The sequence below is a fragment of the Phocoena phocoena genome, chromosome 1, assembly GCF_963924675.1.
Source record: "Phocoena phocoena chromosome 1, mPhoPho1.1, whole genome shotgun sequence".
NCBI classification, from domain to species: domain Eukaryota; kingdom Metazoa; phylum Chordata; class Mammalia; order Artiodactyla; family Phocoenidae; genus Phocoena; species Phocoena phocoena.
In genome coordinates this window covers 25,586,664-25,607,191 of record NC_089219.1, presented here as the reverse complement: position 1 = coordinate 25,607,191, position 20,528 = coordinate 25,586,664, and the positions used below count along the sequence as shown (strand labels likewise).

The following is a 20,528-nucleotide window of genomic DNA, read 5'->3' as shown; positions in this document are numbered from 1 at the left end:
GAAAGACCCATGGGATCTCCACTTTGAAACCCCTTCCCCAACACTACAGCTCACTGGACATACAAAAGAGAGAAAAGCCCATCCCAGGCCCTCCAGCGAGCCCTGCAGAGGACAAACAGGTTGGACCGGTTTCCCAGCCTGCTAGAGCCTGAACCCGGTGGGTGGAGGCAGCCCCCTGGGAAACTGGGGTGAAGCACTGAGAAAAGGTCTTGGGTGGTATGTGAGAGCCATGCTCCCGACCACGGGGAGCCCAGGCATGTCCCTGGCTCTGGAGCCTGGCAGGGCTCAATCAGCCAGTGAAGATGACGAATTGAGTTTCATTCTTTTGTGGGCCCTGCCACTTCTGAGAACCAGTGAAAGGCCCAAGTAGCTAAGGAAGAGCCCTAAGGAGCTGGCAGGGCCTGAGTCAGCTCCCTCCTCCCAGTGCCCTACATAAATTCCTCCTCCAGGGCCTGGGGCTCAAGATCCAAGTCCTGGCCCAACCCAAACCCACCTTTCTTCTCTTCTGGGTCTTTCTCTTTCTCATCCTCTGTTTTGACTCTCTTGGCTTTTTTGAAGTTGGAAGAGTTCTTGCGACCGCCTTCTCCCTCCTCGTCAGAGTCGGAGAACTCTTCCTCACAGGCAATTCGTTTGTCCGAGGAACAGACTGGGAAGTATTGGAAAATATGGGTGGGAGAGCAGATTCTTTATCTCAGGGTCTGCCCAGCGCTTTCTTGCATGTTCCCCCAAAAGACACCAAGGGAAGGGGACCTGGACCCTCTAAATTATCCCTACAGGCACAGGTACTTGGGTTTCTCAACAGGTGGGCAGCTTGGGGAGAATGTGGAGCCAGGAACAGTGGAGGGAAGTCAGAACTGCCTGCAGAGTAGGAAGGTAGAGGCCCCTGGGTCTCGGTCTTACTTGAAATGCGCTTGTCAGGGTCTTCTTCATCCTCATCGCCACTCTCCTCTGGAATGGCATCCTCAGGAATGGCCTGCATTTGGACCCCAGGCGCGTGGGGCAGCATTCTCAGGTTCTCAAACAGTCGCTGTCTATGGCCAATGGTAGAGAGGTGGCTGGGCTCTGGTCAGGGACCAACCAGAGCCTGGAATGTTCAATTAGGGGTGTGGGGGAGGATATACTCACTTGATCTTTTCCAGGTACTCATTAGTGTTCTGGTTAGTCATATTGGAAGGACTGATGTGAAGTTTGAAATCTGGTCCAAAGTATTCGAAGTAGTCGTTGTATGGAAGCTCTAATTGGGGCAGAGGGTGAGAGAATTAAGAGACCTGGCCACCATGGGACCCTGAGAAAAGCATCTGTAGGTTTATCTGGACCTGTGAGCCCAACTATCAGAGAAGCATGCCTCCAAGATAGGGTGAGGCTTGGGTACCTATAGGATTTCAATTTTTTTTAAAGCCATTCTCCAGTGTCCACACCAGTGGTGTGTTTGCATACGCGCGTGTGTTTGTGTGTTTGTGTGTATGGAGCAGGCTGAAGCCCCTGGTTTAGAAAAATTTAGGCAGTATTCATTGCGAGCACTCCCTCAGTCACTACCCCAGTTACCCTACAGAGTATGAATTCCAAAGCTATAGATAAGCACTGATAATTTTGTCCAGACCAGCAGCTGAGGGACAGGGGACAGGGTCAACTAAAGGACTCAGAAAAAAACTGACAGCTACGGTCTGAAAACCACAAGAGGATAGCAGGAGAATGAGACTCTGAAGAGGAGAGGTTGTAGAGCCAATGGGAAAGGGGCACGTGAGCTCCTGCGCTGCCCAGCCCAATCTGGCCCTGCAGCTATTACCATTAGGGATCTCTGTGTCCAGGGCCACAGCTGTTTCGTATGTCCAGCACCGGGCGACATTACGAATGGTGTAGCCACCTCCTCCCAGCATCAGCATAGGCAGGTTGAAGCTCTTCACAAATTCCACACATTTGGCGTGCCCTTTGGTGGGAGAAGGTGTGCCAAGTTGCAGGAGCACCCAGCAGGACCCTGCCCTCCCGTCTCTATGCTACCTGGCCTCACCTTTGATGGTCAAATTGAAGCAACCTAACCGATCACCAGACAAGGAGTCAGAGCCACACTGTAAGACGACTGCACTGGGCTGGAACATCTCCATTACTTTGGACATGACCTGAAAGGACACAACCTGGTCACTACCAGCCTCAAGAAAAGCTATTTGAGGTTCAGGCTGAAAAGTGTGGGTGCAGCACTTTCTTCGGTTCCTTATCACTCACTGCTACCTTCCACTCTCCCTCAGAGAAAAGCGAGTACAAGCCTGGGCTTCTCATTTCCCCAGTTTGTTCAGTTTTCCAATTTGAGAGGATCTCCAAGAGCCTTCTAGCTCTAATAAGGAACCTAAAACAACCTTATCAATTCCCTAGATCTTTCCCTTCTTTCGTTGCTCCAAGAAGCCCTTCTGATGCAGCCCTTAGCTGCATCTGCTCTACGCACTTGGTCCTACAGACTTTGAGCGTTATACTGTGAGGAGGCACTTCACTTTTTATCTCATTCTCACTAGATTCTAATGTAACTGAGGACAGAGACCATAACTTAGGCTTTTCTGTTGCCCTTACTACAAGGTACATAGTAGGCACCTGGTGTTTGCTAAACAACTACCTAACCTAACCTAACTAGGTTACTACTCTAGTAATGGTTCCTTATTGCTTACAGGTGAAGATTTAATTCCTCAGCATGGCATTCAAGGCTCCCTTTGAAATACTGACCCCACAAACATTTCCCACCACATCCTTCAACACTCCTCCCCCACACCATACTGGCCTACATACCAGGTATTGGCACCTCTATGCTTCTGCTGGTGCTGTTCCCTCTGCTGAATGCCACCCCTCCCCTCCAGCCTCCGCCTCCTTCACATGGGTAACTCCTCATTTCTCAAAGTCCAGCTCAAATGTCACTACCTCTGTGAAATCACCTCTGACTACGCTTTCCCCAGCCCATGTTCATCCCTCAAAAACAGCACTGACCACATGCTGTCAGGGATGTGCTTGCCTCCCACACCACAGACTGTGAGGTCTTCAAGGGCATGGATCATGTCTTAGCTATTCTTGTATCCAGCAGAGGGCCTGACCCACAGAAGGCATCAGTAAATATCTGGATGAATTTTGTTCCCCTAACTGGCCATACAGCATGCAATCCAGGGCTCAAATACATCTCATTTCCAGCCAGCCTCTCAGTGGGGAGAGATCCCGAAGTACACTGGAGGTGTTTTGCTACCCCTCCCTTAGATCAATCCTGTTTATAGCCCAGTGGTGGATAAGCCTAAGCCACTTACCGGCTTGAAAATGGCCTCATAGGACTCATCATCAATCCCATCTCGGAGCGGGTAGTTCACAGCATAATACTTGCCTTTGCCAGCCCCAATATCCTAATCAAGAAGCACATTAAAGTAAAACTGAAAGATGATGAAGCTAGGAGGAAGTTCAAGGATGAGGGCTGGAAGGCTAAGGAAAGAAGCAGTGGTTCTAAGAGAGAGAAGCTGGGCCCATGAGGTGGGCCAGGGACAGAGCAGGTTAGCACCATTCCCCTCACTGGTGGAACAAGTCTAGCTCACGTCTCTGGACACACCACTGAGTCTGCATCCAGGCTGAGAATCATTTATGGAACCAGAGACTGAATATCCTACCACACAGCATGAGACCTCTCCCCCTGGACTGGGTTAAAGGTGGCTGGGGGCTGGACCATAGAAATAACACCCACCCCACAACAACCCTTTCCTTTCCAGAGCGGTCTACTGCTCACTCCTCTACCCACCACTCTCCTCTCTAGGGAGGTGTGGAAGGAAAGCAGAAACGGAAGAAGAATTCTTCAAAATTGTAAAGGCTCAGTTATTATAATGCTTGCCATGGCAAACAACTGAATTAGTGCCACTTTTTCACCCAAGGGCCACTGGCATGGCAAAATGGCTGGTTTCATTGTAGTCATGCTCTCACAAAGCAGAACAGCTTAATGAATCAGCTTCCAGGGATTCTTATCCTGAGGTCCCTGGATGGGCTTCAGTAGGAGGAGGCGTCTATTAACTATTTGATAACAAATGTAAAATTTCATGTACTTATGGGGAGAGAGTACATAGCTTTCAGTCAGATGGTCAAAGGGGAGGGTAACCTAAAAACATTAAGAACCCTTGAGATGGTCCATAAAGGTCCCAATTCCTAGCCCATGGGAGAGAACGTGATGTTTCTAGCCTAAAATTCAAGCTGTCTGGGACATGTGAATAGTGTAATGCAACTCAGCTGTGGCCAGGAGGGAAGTGCAATAGTCAGGAGACCCCCATCCCTTCCAACCCTTTATGTACCATCATTCCCTTCCTCCAGAATAAGAGAGGGAAAGAGACCATGGCAGGTGTCCCAGGCTGGGGTGTGGTATTCTGAATGGCAGAAGACGCAGGAAGTGGTTTTTGGTGACATGAGATAGGAGAGTTAAGAGCTGGCAGCTGAGGGTGAGCTGGTTGGCCCCTGAAGGGAGTTCTCACCCGTAGGTCCCCAGTTCCTGGGAAGTACTCTCCATATTTATGAAAGGACACAGTCATGACTCGGTCTGTGGTATAGAAGGCCTCTTCCACGCCATCGCCGTGGTGAATATCAATGTCAATATACAGCACCCTCTGGTGATACCTAGGATCAGAAGGGGGTCAGGGGGTTCTGGGGGCTCTTTGGGAGTGGGACGCGCCAAGGGCGCCAGGTCCCAGCTTACCGGGCTGGCTGCCTCCCTCAGGTATCTCTAAGCACCAGAGACGCGGAAACTGGCTGAAGGAAGGTGGAAGAGCGGCAGGGTGTCTCCAGAGGCCTGACCAAGCCGATCAAGTCCGATCTTCCTACTCTACAGCCAGGGTCAACTCCAGCCACACAGGGACACTCTGGAGGCAGGATCTGAGCAGCGCCTGCCCCTGATCTTGCCGTGGGCTCAGATCAAATCAAGACCCCGTCAAGGAGAGGATGGCCAGAGACACTCACCGAACACATCCTAGCCAGCACACTGCTAGGAAAAGCAAACTAGGGAGGCAAGCCCGGGGGAGGGGGAAATGGGAACCTGGCCTAAGGTGCTCCTCCAAGAGACAAGGCCAGGAAGGCATACTTTAGCAGTTCCAGGATGGCCAAGACGATATCATTGACGTAACAGAAGCCAGATGCCTCGGACTTCTTTGCATGGTGTAGGCCCCCAGCCCAATTCACAGCGATGTCCGTCTGCTGCTTATTAAGTTTCACGGCACTTGCTGGACGTGGGAAGAAAGAACACAAGCCTGTTATCAAGCCACTCTCTCCCTTTCCCCCAAGAAGCCAAGGGAACCCAGTGAGAGGTAGGACCTGCCTATTCAACAGCTGTATTGTACAATTCACAAGCCAGTCCTCTCCCCCTACCCTATTCCAACAGGAATAAACATGACAATGGCTACTCTAAAAAAACTGTTTTCCAAACTGAAGGTGGTACCTCACTAGTAGGCCTTAAAATTGGTTTAGTGGGTTATGATTAGTATATATATTTTAAATGAGACAGACTAGAATAAAAATATCAGAATAATAGTAAAGGTAACCACTGTTTTGTGAAACTGGCTGCAGAGTGAGAGAGGGTGTTGTGCGCGTGCATGCATAACCTGGATTGCAAGTGTAAATACTTCTAAATGTGGTTCATGGTCAAAACATTTTGAAGAGGGGCTTCCCTGGTGGCGCAGTGGTTAAGAGTCCGCCTGCCGATGCAGGGGACACGGGTTCATGCCCCGGTCCGGGAAGATCCCACATGCCGCGAAGCGGCTGGGCCTGTGAGCCATGGCCGCTGAGCCTGCGCATCCGGAGCCTGTGCTCCACAATGGGAGAGGCCACAACAGTGAGAGGCCCGCATACCCCCCAAAAACAAACAAACAAAAAAAAACATAGAGGGAATTCCCTGGCGGTCCAGTGGTTAGGACTCCACGCTTCCACTGCCGGGGACCGGGTTTCAAGCCCTGGTCAGGGAACTAAGATCCCCCAAGCCACATGGAATGGCCAAAACTAAATAAATTAAAAAATTAAATAAATAAAAAGATTTACTGCGTAAAAAATGTAGGCACAAAACTATACATATATATGACACATTTTTTGTAAAATACAGATGTATATATGTTATGTCCAGATATATGCACACAGAAAAAAGCATGGATGTACAAACACCAAAATGGTAACGATGGTTATCTGTGGACAGTGTGATTGTAGTCAGTTTTTTTCCCTGTGCACTTCTTTGTTTTCTGAGATTATATTAGGAGGTGGTAGCGAAGGGGGAGGCGAAAAAACAATGATCATAGAAAAATAAACATTTGTTAAAAAAGGGTAGAGTGGGACTTCCCTGGTGGTCCAGTGGGTAAGACTCCACGCTCCCAATGCAGGGGGCCCGGGTTCACTCCCCTGTTGGGGAACTAGATCTCGCATGCATGCCGTAACTAAAGATCCCGCACGCTGCAACTAAGACCCAGTGCAGCCAAAATTAATTAATTAAAAATAAATAAATAAATAAACTTCCTAAATTTTAAAAGAAAAAAAAAAAGAAAGCGTAGAGTGATCCTGGAGGTAATCTAGACATTACAAATGGAAGTGGGAGATGTGTGGGGAGTATTTCTGACCTCCAAAGGTAATTACCATACTCTTTTGTAAGACAGATGATGACACTTCCCATTCTTATAGCACGTGCAGTTCCCAAGTTACTTTTATGTACAGCATCTCAACAAGGCCATGAGGTCTGCAGAGAGTTCCTGTATATAGGATGTCTTGGTAGGAGAGGACAGCCAAGGACACCTCTCTGTTCCATGTCAGATTGAACCTGGGCTGGGACTAAACCAGGACATTTTCAAGACCTAAGGTAAAAACTCACAGGACCATTTTACATGGTCACAGGTCAGCCTCACTGGGATAGTGGCCTAAAAGACAGACCTCACTAGTACAACCCAGCACAGCCTTTAAGGAGGGATGTATATTCCTTACCCACAGAGCCACCAGTAGATAGCTGACAGAACTCAAAGAGGCCATCAAATACCGGACAGTCCTCACCAACGTTAACTTGAAAAAACATAGGAAAAGGTTAGTTTCCACAATTTCCTTTAGTTTTTGTTTACATATTTATGAGCTGATGGAAAAAATGCAGAATTTGGATTCAGAAGGCTTGGGTTCTTGTCCAGGCTCTACTACTTACTGGCTGTGTGACTGGGTCCAGTCACTTAACTTTCTTGAGCTTTCGTTCATTATCTATAACTAGCAATATTGACATCCACCTTACCCAATTGTTGAGAAGATTGATAGAAATCTTATATGGGGAAGCATTTAGCAAGTAAATACTTGGAAAATGTTGGTTCATTCCTGAGGGAGAAAAATACAGCCTCTTATTCCAGCCTGGGTTTGTTCCTGGACCTCACTCCAGCTGACCAACAAGGAAGTGAAGAACAGAGACCTATACTGTCATCCACTGGATGCTTAACAACGTGCCGGACACTATGCTCAGTGCTTTAAGTACCTGGTGTCGCTTATCCTCACACACCTGAGGTAGGGTTTGGTCCTATTTTATAAATGGAGAAACAGGCTCAAAGAGGTGAACTGTCAGTAAATGGCAGAGGCGGTATTCAAGGATTGGTCTGCCTGTCCTAAAAGCCTACGAAAATATACTCTGGCCTCTTCCGCAGTAATTTCACATACACAGTCTCATTTGATCCTAACAACCCATAAAAGCTGGACGAGACAAATATCAACCCCACTCTGCAGAGGAACAAACAGATGTGGAGAAGTTAAGTGACTCGCCCAGGGTTATATAACCAGGCAGTGGTAGAACCAGAGTCCAGGTGTCCTGACTCCCACAGTCCAGTGCTCTTCTACTATACCAAGTGACAACTGGAGGAAAGTTATTTCAGGCCTAAGGGGTAAAAGTACAAACTAACACATAATGTGGAACCACATGCAAACAATAATGCAAATAAAATGAAAAAGACAGGAAGGGAAGCACACCTGAAGGCTGTAGACTCAGAGCTACAGAGGAACCTTATGGCTCCAAGTCTGCTCTCACAGAAAAGGAAACTGCTGAGATGTCAATGATATACAGAAGTTAGAGGCAGGGGTGGGGCTAAATTCTTGTTCTCTTGTCCCAGCCTTCCCATTGCATGCATTATTATCAACAGGGGTTCCCAAAGTAGAGCAAGGAGGAGGAGCCCTAGGATGAGGAGGGTAGGAGAGCCCAGCTTAGACTGTGGTGACCTCTTGAGACACAGCTGAAGCTCAAGGTTTGCAATAACCACAAAAGTTACCACTGCCCTGAACTTGGGAGGGTGCTCTGATCTGGTGCCCTGCCAAGCATAGTGCTCCGAGGAAAGGTGGCGGGTACAGGGGTAAGCAGTAGGTGGCTCTCTCCCCCACTTCCCAGGTAAACACTGGGAGGCTGTGTCAACAAGAACTTTGGTCCCTGAGGCCAGGCTATTCATTTATCCATCAGCAATTGATTTCCCTCTCGGGCTGCTTCCTCCTTCAGTGGGCTTGGCCTGTCTGGGTTCCCAAAGCTTTGCTTATACTCCTATTTGAGATGTGGAGCTCCCATGACAAGAAATTGGTATTTTAGAAACGAGAAAAAATATATTCCTTCAGGCCCCAAACCAACATGTGGCTCAGATGGCCAGTCCATTATTCCCAGCTCAAGGGAGCTGTGTGATTACAGATGGAAAAGGGGTAAAATGGGAGAGCAGACCCTCACTTGGGACTAATCTGTGAGACTAGGGAGGACTTTTCTATGGGTTTTCCCTCTTCCCACTATAAATACTTCTCTCATTCTTAGGCTGGCTTTAGACTGACGGGGAGCAATACTGGGTGAGAGATGGGGGAGCAGACGTAGGTCAAGAAGGCACTAAAAAGCATATACTGCAGAAAGAGACACATGGGATTAAACACTGACTTCAGGATACTGCTTACACCTTGGTGGTGGTGGGAATGGGGTGGAGAGTGGAGTAGAAGAGGAAGGGCATGTGATCAAAGAGAGGTGCCCAGGAGGGCTTCAACTGTACTGGCAATGTTTTCTTTCTTAGGCTGGTTGTAGGGACATGTTTGATCATCGTATAATTTTTTATAGTTTTGTGTGTGTGTCTGAAATATTTTATGTGCAACATATTTTAAAATAGTCCAGAATCAGGAAACCAGAGTTCCATTCTACCACTATCTTGCTGTGTGACCCTGGGAAAGTCATCTCACCTCCCTGGGTTTCAGTTTATACATCTACAAAATGGACAAGAATGCCTCCAAATTTTACCAGCACAAGTCCCTTTTATCACGTTTCTACCATAAGCCTCATGTTTTGATAGACTATCTGCCAAAAATAAAAATTGCATTTATTTATGTTCCCATTTTTAATTATTAAAAATTATGTCAGAACGTCTGCTTAAGATTCTCAAATTCTCAAAGTGACCATAAAGCATTTAAATTACATCCTAGCAAGATCAAGGAAACCAGACTTATTTGGTCTTACTACATGTATTAACTTCCTAGGTTAGGTGTTGATAAATACTGAAAAAAACTCAGCTCTTCATCCCTGTTATTGTCCCTGTAGACACCCCTGGTTATAAAGCACTGCACTAGTGACATCTCTCTGAATCAAGTCAGTAAGGTGCCTTGAAGTACTTAGAGAATCTCATCCTTTTTTTTTTTTAATTTAATATTATTTTTTTATACAGCAGGTTCTTATCAGTTATCTATATTATACATATTAGCGTATATATGTCAATCCCAATCTCCCAATTCGTCCCACCACCACCACTCCCCCGTGCCACTTTCCCCCCTTGGTGTCTATACATTTGTTCTCTACATCTGTGTCTCTATTTCTACCCTACAAACCAGTTCATCTGTACCATGTTTTTAGGTTCCACATATATGCGTTAATATACGATATTTGTTTTTTTTTCTGACTTATTTCACTCTGTATGACAGTCTCTGGATCCATCCACGTCTCTACAAATGACCCAATTTCATTCCTTTTTATGGCTGAGTAATATTCCATTGTATGTATGTACCACATCTTCTTTATCCATTCATCTGTCGATGGGCATTTAGGTTGCTTCCATGACCTGGCTATTGCAAATAGTTCTGCAATGAACATTGGGGTGCATGTGTTTTTCTGAATTACGGTTTTCTCTGGGTATATGCCCAGTAATGGGATCGCTGGGCCATCTGGTAATTCTGGTAATTCTAGAATTCTAGAATTCTAGAAATCTGGTAATTCTATTTTTAGTTTTTTAAGGAACCTCCATACTGTTTTCCATAGTGGCTGTATCAATTTACATTCCCACCAACAGTGCAAGAGGGTTCCCTTTTCTCCACACCCTCTCCAGCATTTGTTGTTTGTAGATTTTCTGATGATGCCCATTCTAACCGGTGTGAGGTGATACCTCATTGTAGTTTTTATTTGCATTTCTCTAATAATTAGTGATGTTGAGCAGCTTTTCGTGTGCTTCTTCTCTCTTCTTTGGGGAAGTGTCTATTTAGGTCTTCTGCCCATTTTTGGATTGAGTTGTTTGTTTTTTTAATATTGAGCTGCATAAGCTGTTTATATATTTTGGAGATTAATCCTTTGTCCTTTGATTTGTTTACGTATGGTGTTAGGGAGTGTTCCAGTTTCATCTTTTACATGTAGCTGTCCAGTTTTCCCAGCACCACTTATTGAAGAGACTCTCTTTTCTCCATTGTATGTTCTTGCCTCCTTTGCTATAGATTAGTTGACCATAGGTGCATGGGTTTATCTCTGGGCTTTCTATCCTGTTCCATTAATCTATATTTCTGTTCTTGTGCCAGTACCACATTGTCTTGATTACTGTAGCTTTGAGGTATAGTCTGAAGTCAGGGAGTCTAATTCCTCCAGCTCCGTTTTTTTCCCTCAAGACTGCTTTGGCTATTCAGGGTCTTTTGTGGCTCCATACAAATTTTAAGATTTTATGTTCTAATTCTGTAAAAAATGCCACTGGTAATTTGATAGGGATTGCATTGAATCTGCAGGTTGCTTTGGGTAGTATAGTCATCTTCACAATATTGATTCTTCCAATCCAAGAACATGGTATATCTCTCCATCTGTTTGTGTTATCTTTGATTTCTTTCATCAGTATCTTACAGTTTTCTGTGTACAGGTCTTTTGTCTCCCTAGGTAGGTTTATTCCTAGGTATTTTATTCATTTTGTTGCAGTGGTAAATGGGAGTGGTTCCTTAATTTCTCTTTCAGATTTTTCATCATTAGTGTATAGGAATGCAAGAGATTTCTGTGCATTAATTTTGTATCCTGCAGCTTTGCCAAATTCATTGATTAGCTCTAATAGTGTTCTGGTGGCATGTTTAGGATTCTCTATGTATAGTATCACGTCATCTGCAAACAGTGACAGTTTTACTTCTTCTTTTCCAATTTGTATTCCTTTTATTTCTATTTCTTCTCTGATTGCCGTGGCTAGGACTTCCAAAACTATGTTGAATAATAGTGGCGAGAGTGGACATCCTTGTCCTTTTCCTGATCTTAGAGGAAATGCTTTCAGTTTCACGATTGAGAATGATGTTTGCTGTGGGTTTGTCGTATATAGCCTTTATTTTTTATTTTTTCGGTACGCGGGCCTCCCACTGCCGTGGCCCCTCCCCTCACAGAGCACAGGCTCCGGACGCGCAGGCCCAGCGGCCACGGCCCACAGGCCCAGCCGCTCCGCGGACCAGACCGGGGCACGAACCTGCGTCCCCCGCATTGGCAGGCAGACTCTCAACCACTGCGCCACCAGGGAAGCCCCGTATATGGCCTTTATTATGTTGACGTAGGTTCCCTCTATGCCCACTTTCTGGAGAGTTTTTATCATAAACGGGTGTTGAATTTTGTCAAAAGCTTTTTCTGCATCTATTGAGATGATCATATGGTGTTTTCTTCTTCAGTTTGTTAATACAGTATATCACATTAATTGATTTGTGTATATTGAAGAATCCTTGCATCCCTGGGATAAATCCCACTTGATCATGATGTATGATTCTTTTCATGTGCTGTTGGATTCTGTTTGCTAGCATTTTGTTGAGGATTTTGCATCTGTATTCATCAGTGATATTGGCCTGTAGTTTTCTTTTTTTGTGACATCTTTATCTGGTTTTGTTATCAGGGTGATAGTGGCTTCATAGAATGAGTTTGAGAGTGCTCCTTTCTCTGCAGTTTTTTGGAAGAGTTTGAGAAGGATGGGTGTTAGCTCTTCTCTAAATGTTTGACAGAGTTCACCTGTGAAGCCATCTGGTCGTGGACTTTTGTTTGTTGGAATATATATATATATTTTTTAATATGTGGTTCTTTTGTGGGTTTTTTTCTCCTTTATTTTTGGCTGCGTTGGGTCTTCGTTGCCGCATGCAGGCTTTCTCTAGTTGCGGCAAGCAGGGGCTGTTCTTTGTTATGGTGCGCAGGCTTCTCATTGCAGTGGCTTCTCTTGTTGAGGAGCATGGGCTCTAGGCGCGTGGGCTTCAGCAGTTGTGGTGCACGGGCTTCATTGCTCCGCACCATGTGAGATCTTCCCAGACCAGGGCTCGAACCTGTGTCCCCTGCATTGGCAGGCAGATTCTTAACCACTGTGCCACCAGGGAAGCTCCTGTTGGAAGATTTTTAATCACAGTTTCAATTTTATTACTTGTGATTGGTCTGTTCATATTTTCTATTTTTTCCTGGTTCAGTTTTGGAAGGTTATACCTTTCTAAGAATTTGTCCATTTCTTCCAGGTTGTCCATTTTATTGGCACAGAGCTGCTTGTAGTAGTCTCTTACGATGCTTTGTATTTCTGTGGTGTCTGCTGTAACTTCTCCTTTTTCATTTCTAATTTTATTGATTTGAGTCCTTCCCCTCTTTTTCTTGATGTGTCTGGCTAAAGGTTTATCAAGAGAGCCTCATCTTTTCTTTTTTTTAACATCTTTACAGGAGTGTACTTACTTTACAATGTTGTATTAGTTTCTGCTTTATAGCAAAGTGAATGAGCTATACACACATGTATCCCCATATCTCCTCCCTCTTGCGTCTCCCTCCCATCCTCCCTATCCCACCCCTCTAGGTGGTCACAAATCACCGAGCTGATCTCCCTGTGCTATGCAGCTGCTTCACACTAGCTATCTATTTTATGTTTGGTAGTGTATGTATGTCCATGCCACTCTCTCACTTCGTCCCAGCTTACCCTTTCCCCTTCCCACGTCCTCAAGTCCATTCTCTACGTCTGCTTCTTTATTCCTGTCCTGGCCCTAGATTCTTCAGAACCATTTTTTTTTTAGATTCCATATATATGTGTTAGCATACGGTATTTGTTTTTCTCTTTCTAACTTACTTCACTCTGTATGACAGACTCTAGGTCCACCCACCTCACTACAAATAACTCAATTTCAGTTCTTTTTATGGCTGAGTAATATTCCATTGTTTATATGTGCCACATCTTCTTTGTCGATGGACACTTAGGTTGCTTCCATGTCCTGGCTATTGTAAAAAGAGCTGCAGTGAACACTGTGGTACATGACTCTTTTTGAATTACGGTTTTCTCAGGGTATATGCCCAGTAGTGGGATTGCTGGGTTGTATGGTAGTTCTATTTTTAGTTTTTGAAGGAACCTCTATACCGTTCTCCATAGTGGTTGTATCAATTTACATTCCCACCAACAGTGCAAGAGGGTTCCCTTTTCTCCACACCCTCTCCAGCATTTATTGTTTGATGATGGCCATTCTGACTGGTGTGAGGTGACACCTCATTGTAGTTCTGATCTGCATTTCTCTAATGATTAGTGATGTTGAGCATCCTTTCATGTGTTTGTTGGCAATCTGTATATCTTCTTTGGAGAAATGTCTATTTAGGTCTTCTGCCCATTTTTGGATTGGGTTGTTTGTTTTTTTGTTATTGAGTTGCATGACCTGCTTGTAAATTTTGGAGATTAATCCTTTGTCAGTTGCTTCATTTGTAAGTATTTTCTCCCATTCTGAGGGTTGTCTTCTCGTCTTGTTTATAGTTTCCTTTGCTGTGCAAAAGCTTTTAAGTTTCAATAGGTCCCATTTGTTTATTTTTGTTTTTACTTCCATTTCTCTAGGAGGTGGGTCAAAAAGGATCTTGCTGTGATTTATGTCATAGAGTGTTCTGCCTACGTTTTCTTCTAAGAGTTTTATAGTGTCTGGCCTTACATTTAGGTCTTTAATCCATTTTGAATTTATTTTTGTGTATGGTTCTAATTTCATTCTTTTACATGTAGCTGTCCAGTTTCCTCAGCACCACTTAATGAAGAGGCTGTCTTTTCTCCATTGTATATTCTTGCCTCCTTTATAAAAAAATAAGGTGACCGGGCTTCCCTGGCGGCACAGTGGTTGAGCGTCTGCCTGTCGATGCAGGGGACGCAGGTTCGTGCCCCAGTCTGGGAAGATCCCACATGCCGCAGAGCAGCTTGGCCCGTGAGCCATAGCTGCTGAACCTGCGTGTTCGGAGCTTGTGCTCCGCAACAGGAGAGGCCGCAACAGTGAGAGGCCCGCGTACTGCCAAAAAAAAAAAAAGGTGACCATATGTGTGTAGGTTTATCTCTGGGCTTTCTATCCTGTTCCATTTATCTATATTTCTGTCTTTGTGCCAGTACCATACTGTCTTGATTACCGTAGCTTTGTAGTATAGTCTGAAGTCCAGGAGCCTGATTCCTCCAGCTCCGTTTTTCTTTCTCAAAATTGCTTTGGCTATTCAGGGCCTTTTGTGTTTCCATAAAAAGTGTGCAATTTTTTGTTCTAGTTCTGTGAAAAATGCCATTGGTAGTTTGATAGGGATTGCATTGAATGTGAATCCTTTTTACCCCCACCTTCAATGACAAAAAAATCTCAGACCTCATTTTTCAATGCACAACTTTAGAATGCTGGTTTCAGGAAAACTGGAGCAAACTGGGAGCCAGAACCAAACCTGCGCACTCCTGAGGGCCTAATATGTCGTCTGTCTTGATAGATTTGAAAATAAAAGCAATAAGTTATAACAGCAAAAGCTACTATTCACTGCTTTAAATACATTATCTTGGGCTTCCCTGGTGGCATAGTGGTTAAGAATCCACCTGCCAATGCAGAGGACACAGGTTCGAGCCCTGGTCCAGGAAGATCCCACAGGCCGTGGAGCAACTAAGCCCATGCACCACAACTACTGAGCCTGCGAGCCTGCGCTCTAGAGCCCGTGAGCCACAACTACTAAGCCCGCATGCCACAACTACTGAAGCCCATATTACTAGAGCCTGTGCTCGGCAATAAGAGAAGCCACCACCACGAGAAGCCTGTACACCACAACGAAGAGTAGCCCCCGCTCACCACAACTAGAGAAAGCCCTCATGCAGCAACGAAGACCAAACACAGCCAAAAATAAATAAATAAATATTTTAAAAATAAATAAATAAATACAGTATCTTACTCATCCCCCCAAACTCCATTATGAAACAGGCACTACTGTCTTCCTTTTAAAGAAGGTAAAACAAGGCTCAGAAAGGCTAGGGGACATACTCAAGAACACAGAGCTAAGTGGCAGAGCTATGGGATTCAAACCAAGACATCAAAGCTCATTCTCTTGCTTTAATACCAAGCTGCTTCTCTAATGAGAGCCCTCTCTACTGAGAGTAGAGCCTTATCGCTAGCCTAAATAAGTTATGGAACGGCCCTAAAGCCATCTAAAGCAAAGGAATGAATCTGTCTCACCTGAGAAGGAAATAAGACCCTGTCAATTCAGACAGTAAGTACCTCACTTAGATGCGGTGGCAGCTCCTGGAGTTGTGGGTGGCAAAGAAGCTTAATGCTTCATGAAAGGTCTCTGTGGTTCTCTAATCATTACCAGTGCACAATTATTGTAACAAATAAATTTCTGCCTTGGGAATCAGACTACCTTGTGGCCAGTAGCAACAAAAAGTGCCATAGATTTCCTGGTATTTCAAAATAAGCTGTCATAAACTATTCAAAACTTCTTCTAGACAATACTGTTACATTGTTTTATTATGAGATCTTAGGTGCTAAGGGATAATTTCTAAAATAACACAAGTGAGAAATCAGGGATGATAGTTTCTTCCCAAATTTGAACATAATTTTTCCACACAGCTAAAACAATCCCCATAATTCCTGTAAGCTGAGTGTGGCTTCTGAGATGTGACCTGTTCTGAGTTTCAAGTCCCAAGGGGCAGGGGCAGAATCACCTTAACTCAAAGATTACATGACCTAGAGTCTAAGTGGCTGCTAAGTTCTTAACTAATACTCACATAGTGAGAGCAGTTACAGTTGCATGGGATGACATCCAGTCCATTTTACAAAAGAAAAATCTGAGGGGAAGTGACTTGCCCCAGTCAGTTAAGAGTCAGTGCCGGGACCTATATCACCTGTCTCCCCAACCCAGGTCAGTGCTTTTTCCATTACAACAATTACAGTTTGGGGGGGGATGGGTGGGTAATGTTTTGAACCTAACTGGACAAAGTTCAATCTATTTCTTACAATCAGGAAACAAAGAAAACCAGTCTTGAGACAAAAGAAACACTTTGGTACCCTCAGGAAGCAGGGAAAATCAGGTGTCAGCTAAATGGGGGATACAAGGGAAGGTAGGGTGAGTCTCTCCAACTTGAAGGGAGATCCAACTGGGGGCTTGACAGTAGGGAGGGAACAGAATAGACTTACATCTCTGCATCTGCTTGCTGTACTCAGACATGTTATCTGGGCGGATGGAGCGCAAGAATTTAATGTAGTCATCACTGTGGTACTTGGTCATCTCCTCAGCATTGGCTTTGTGAGGGCGCTAGAGGGCAGAGGGGAGAAAACAGCATGTTATTCTTGACTACTGCCAGTCTTCACTCAGCACTGAGCTAGGTGCTGTACAGAATAAAAAGAAATGACTGATTAGATTCAGTCCTCAAGAAACTCACAATCCAGTTAAGCAAATAAGATTATCAAAAGAGATTCCGTATCTCAAGACCTAGATGGCATCTCAAGCTCTATTGCCTAGGCAAGTCTATCTTTTCTTTCTTTTTTTCCATTTTTTAATTAAAAAAATTGTTTTAAGGGCTTCCCTGGTGGGGCAGTGGTTGGGAGTCCGCCTGCCGATGCAGGGGACACGGGTTTGTGCCCCAGTCCGGGAGGATCCCACATGCCACGGAGCGGCTGGGCCCGCAAAAAAAAAAAAAAAAATTGTTGTAAGTATTTAATTATGGTGGCAAGTCTATCTCTTGAGCCTCAATTTCCTCATTTACCAAATAGGGATAACAACATGTACTTCACAGGGAAGTGGTGAGAATTGGATGAGACTGTTAAATCTCTTTGTAAATTGTTTTACAAATAACTTTCTTTTTAATATTCAATATAACAATATATAATTATGGGCCAAATGGCTCTAAGAGTTCAAGAAGAAGGGGTGGCTAGTAATAACTGAAATAGATGGGAAATCCTTTATGAATCATCACCACACCAACAATTCTGATCACATCCTCCCCATAAGAACTTCCTTGACATAGTAATTTCCAGGTTATCCCAACATTCTGATTCAGCCTGTCTTCTTTTTAAAAATTCTCTTCCTCTCCTGCCTTAAAGGTGGGTCTCCTTCAAAGACAACCCTCTTCTTTTCTAATAACCAATACTTTTATAGTTTATAAAGCATTTTCAATACAGCTAACATTAATTATTTACTCTGTGCCAGTCACTGTTTTAGGCACAACCTTTTAAAGTCCATACTATTATTATCTTCACTTTGCAGTAAGGAAACTACAGCAGAGAGGGGTTAAACATAATTTGCCCAAGGTTACATGGCTAGTTACCCGGAATAAGAACTCAAAAGGTCTGGCTCCATGGACTATTTGACTCTCATTTAATCCTCACTTAATATAAAGAGAAATACTGAAATTGAAAGACAGATACTGTTTTATTAAAAAACACCCATAGAGGGCTTCCCTGGTGGTGCAGTGGTTAAGAATCCGTCTGCCAATGCTGGGGACACAGGTTTGAGCCCTGGTCCGGGAAGATCCCACATGCCATGGAGCAACTAAGCCCGTGCACCACAACTATTGAGCCTGCGAGCCACAACTACTGAAGCTCGCGCGCCAAGAGCCCGTGCTCTGCAAAAAGGGAAGCCACCGCAATGAGAAGCCCGCACACCACAACAAAGAGTAGGCCCTGCTCCCCGCAACTAGAGAAAGCCCACGCGCAGCAATGAAGACCCGACGCAGCCAAAAATAAATAAATAGGGCTTCCCTGGTGGCGCAGTGGTTGAGAGTCCGCCTGCCGATGCAGGGGACACGGGTTCGTGCCCCGGTCTTGGAGGATCCCACATGCCGCGGAGCGGCTGGGCCTGTGAGCCATGGCCACTGAGCCTGTGCGTCCAGAGCCTGTGCTCCGCAGTGGGAGAGGCCACAGCAGTGAGAGACCCGTGTACCGCAAAATAAATAAATAAAATAAATAAATAAAAAAAATAAATTTATAAAAAACAAAAACACCCATAGTGAAAGAAGCAAGTAGTGGTTCCAATACTAAGTTGTTTTCACTATATGAAGCCCTTTACTCTCTTGGCAATGTCGTCAAAGCTCTGCTTTGACTACTCCCTTCTAGATAGGTGACTGCCGAGACTTTCACTCCATCTTGATGTTCTGAGCTTCAGATTCACAATTCCAACAGCTTCTCAGCCAGCTCCACTCACGAATCCTAGAGGCACTTCAAATTCAACTGGACATTACAACTTGTTGAGAGCCTAGAGGCATTCAAATTTAACTTTACTTCCAGAACTTCTCTTATGCTATTTTTGTTAATGATACAAACATCCACTCTGACTGAAGACATAAGTGTCATCTTTAACTCTGCCCTTGCTTGCCTTCCATTTCAGTCCAGTGCCAATCCCTTTCATTATACCTCCATAATCTTGACTGTATCCACTACCTTATTTCTCCTATGTTCCTCTTTCCCAGGTTTCCTATTCTCCCCACCATCCACTCTGCTGCTCAAGACAGAAGTCAGAGCATCACCCTTGATTCCTCTTTCCTCATCTACTACATTCAACTTCTCTTGAAACTACTGCCAACGTATCTGTCAAACCTGTCCACTTCCATCCCCAGGCCACACATTTTTGGCTTGGATTGTGGCAACAATCTCCTAACTGGTATGCCTCCTTCAGTCTTAACAATCGTGAATCTATTCTCAATCCTACAGCCAGAGTAATCTGTCTAAAATTCAAACTGAATCACGTCACTCCCCTCTAAAAACCCTTCAGTGGCTTCATTACTCAAAAGATCAAGCCCAAACTCTTTAGCCTGGCTTGAAAAACCAAAATAATTGGGTCCCTGCTCATCTCTCTAGAACCTCTCTAAATACTCTATGCTCTAGCCTAGGGAACACCAAATTCAGAGCACTTATAAGGGCCAGGCAGTTTAGCTAACTTGATGCTTAAAACAAACAAAAATCTAGTGAGCAGAGGACAAGCTTTTACACAGCTCTAGCTGATTGCTGCTATGAAAGAATTTGGGCCCAACTGCCAGAGTCTTTCAGGTTAAATTTCATTTTTTTCAAAGGTTGGATACTAACATAAAGTTCTTAAAAATACTTTGTGGATTAGGGGATTGATTCAAGCTGGCGGAGTAGAAGGACACAGGCTCACTCTCTCTTGCGAGAGCATTAGAATCACAACTAACTGCTGAACAATCATTGACAGGAAGACATTAGAACTCAGCAAAAAAGATACCCCACAACCAAAGACAAAAGAAAAGCCACGATGAGATGGTAGGAGGGGTGCTATCACAATAAAATCAAATCCCATAACCCGTGGGTGGGTGACTCACAAACTGGAGAACACTTATACCACAGAAGTCCACCCACTGGAGTAAAGGTTCTGAGCCCCACATCAGGCTTCCCAACCTGGGGGTCTGGCAACGGGAGGAGGAATTCCTAGAGAATCAGACTTTGAAGGCTAGCGGGATTTGATTGCAGGACTTCCATAGGACTGGGGGAAACAGAGACTCCACTCTTGGAGGGCACACAGAAAGTAGTATGTGCATCGGGACCCAGGGTAAGGAGCAGTGACCCCACAGGAGACTGAACCAGACCTACCTGCTAGTGTTGGAGGGTCTCCTGCAGAGGCAAGGGGTGGCTGTGGTTGACCATAGGGACAAGGACACTGGCAGTAGAAGTTCTGGGAAGTACTCCTTGGCGTGAGCCCTCCCAGAGCCCGCCATTAGTCCCACCAAAGAGCCAGGTAGGTTCCACAGTGTTGGGTCGCCTCATGCCAAACAACCAACAGGGAGGGAACCCAGCCCCACCCATCAGCAGACAAGCAGATTAAAGTTTTACTGAGCCCTGCCCACCAGAGCAACACCTAGCTCTACCCACCACCAGTCCCTCCCATCAGGAAACTTGCACAAGCCCCTTAGATAGCCTCACCCACCAGAGGGCAGACAGCAGAAGCAAGAACTACAATTCTGCAGCCTGTGGAAGGAAAACCACATTCACAGAAAGATAGACAAAATGAAAAGGCAGAGGACTTTGTACCAGATGAAGGAATGAGATAAAACCCCAGAAAAACAACTAAATGAAGTAGAGACAGGCAACCT

At 44.9% G+C, this 20,528-nt stretch overlaps 1 protein-coding gene across 1 annotated transcript in view; it reads right to left on the bottom strand.

Annotated features, from left to right (window-relative positions):
• The window catches only part of HDAC1 (histone deacetylase 1), a 43,059-nt gene that overhangs the window by 961 nt on the left and 21,570 nt on the right, over positions 1 to 20,528 (bottom strand). Inside the window, exons 3-12 of the mRNA XM_065889202.1 lie at positions 16,624 to 16,741; positions 6,949 to 7,023; positions 5,075 to 5,213; positions 4,473 to 4,614; positions 3,276 to 3,368; positions 2,009 to 2,117; positions 1,787 to 1,927; positions 1,126 to 1,234; positions 901 to 1,031; positions 494 to 646 (exon numbers count right to left, since the gene is read on the bottom strand). Coding sequence (XP_065745274.1) covers positions 494 to 646; positions 901 to 1,031; positions 1,126 to 1,234; positions 1,787 to 1,927; positions 2,009 to 2,117; positions 3,276 to 3,368; positions 4,473 to 4,614; positions 5,075 to 5,213; positions 6,949 to 7,023; positions 16,624 to 16,741 — 1,210 coding nt within the window. The remainder of the gene's footprint in view (positions 1 to 493; positions 647 to 900; positions 1,032 to 1,125; positions 1,235 to 1,786; positions 1,928 to 2,008; positions 2,118 to 3,275; positions 3,369 to 4,472; positions 4,615 to 5,074; positions 5,214 to 6,948; positions 7,024 to 16,623; positions 16,742 to 20,528) is intronic.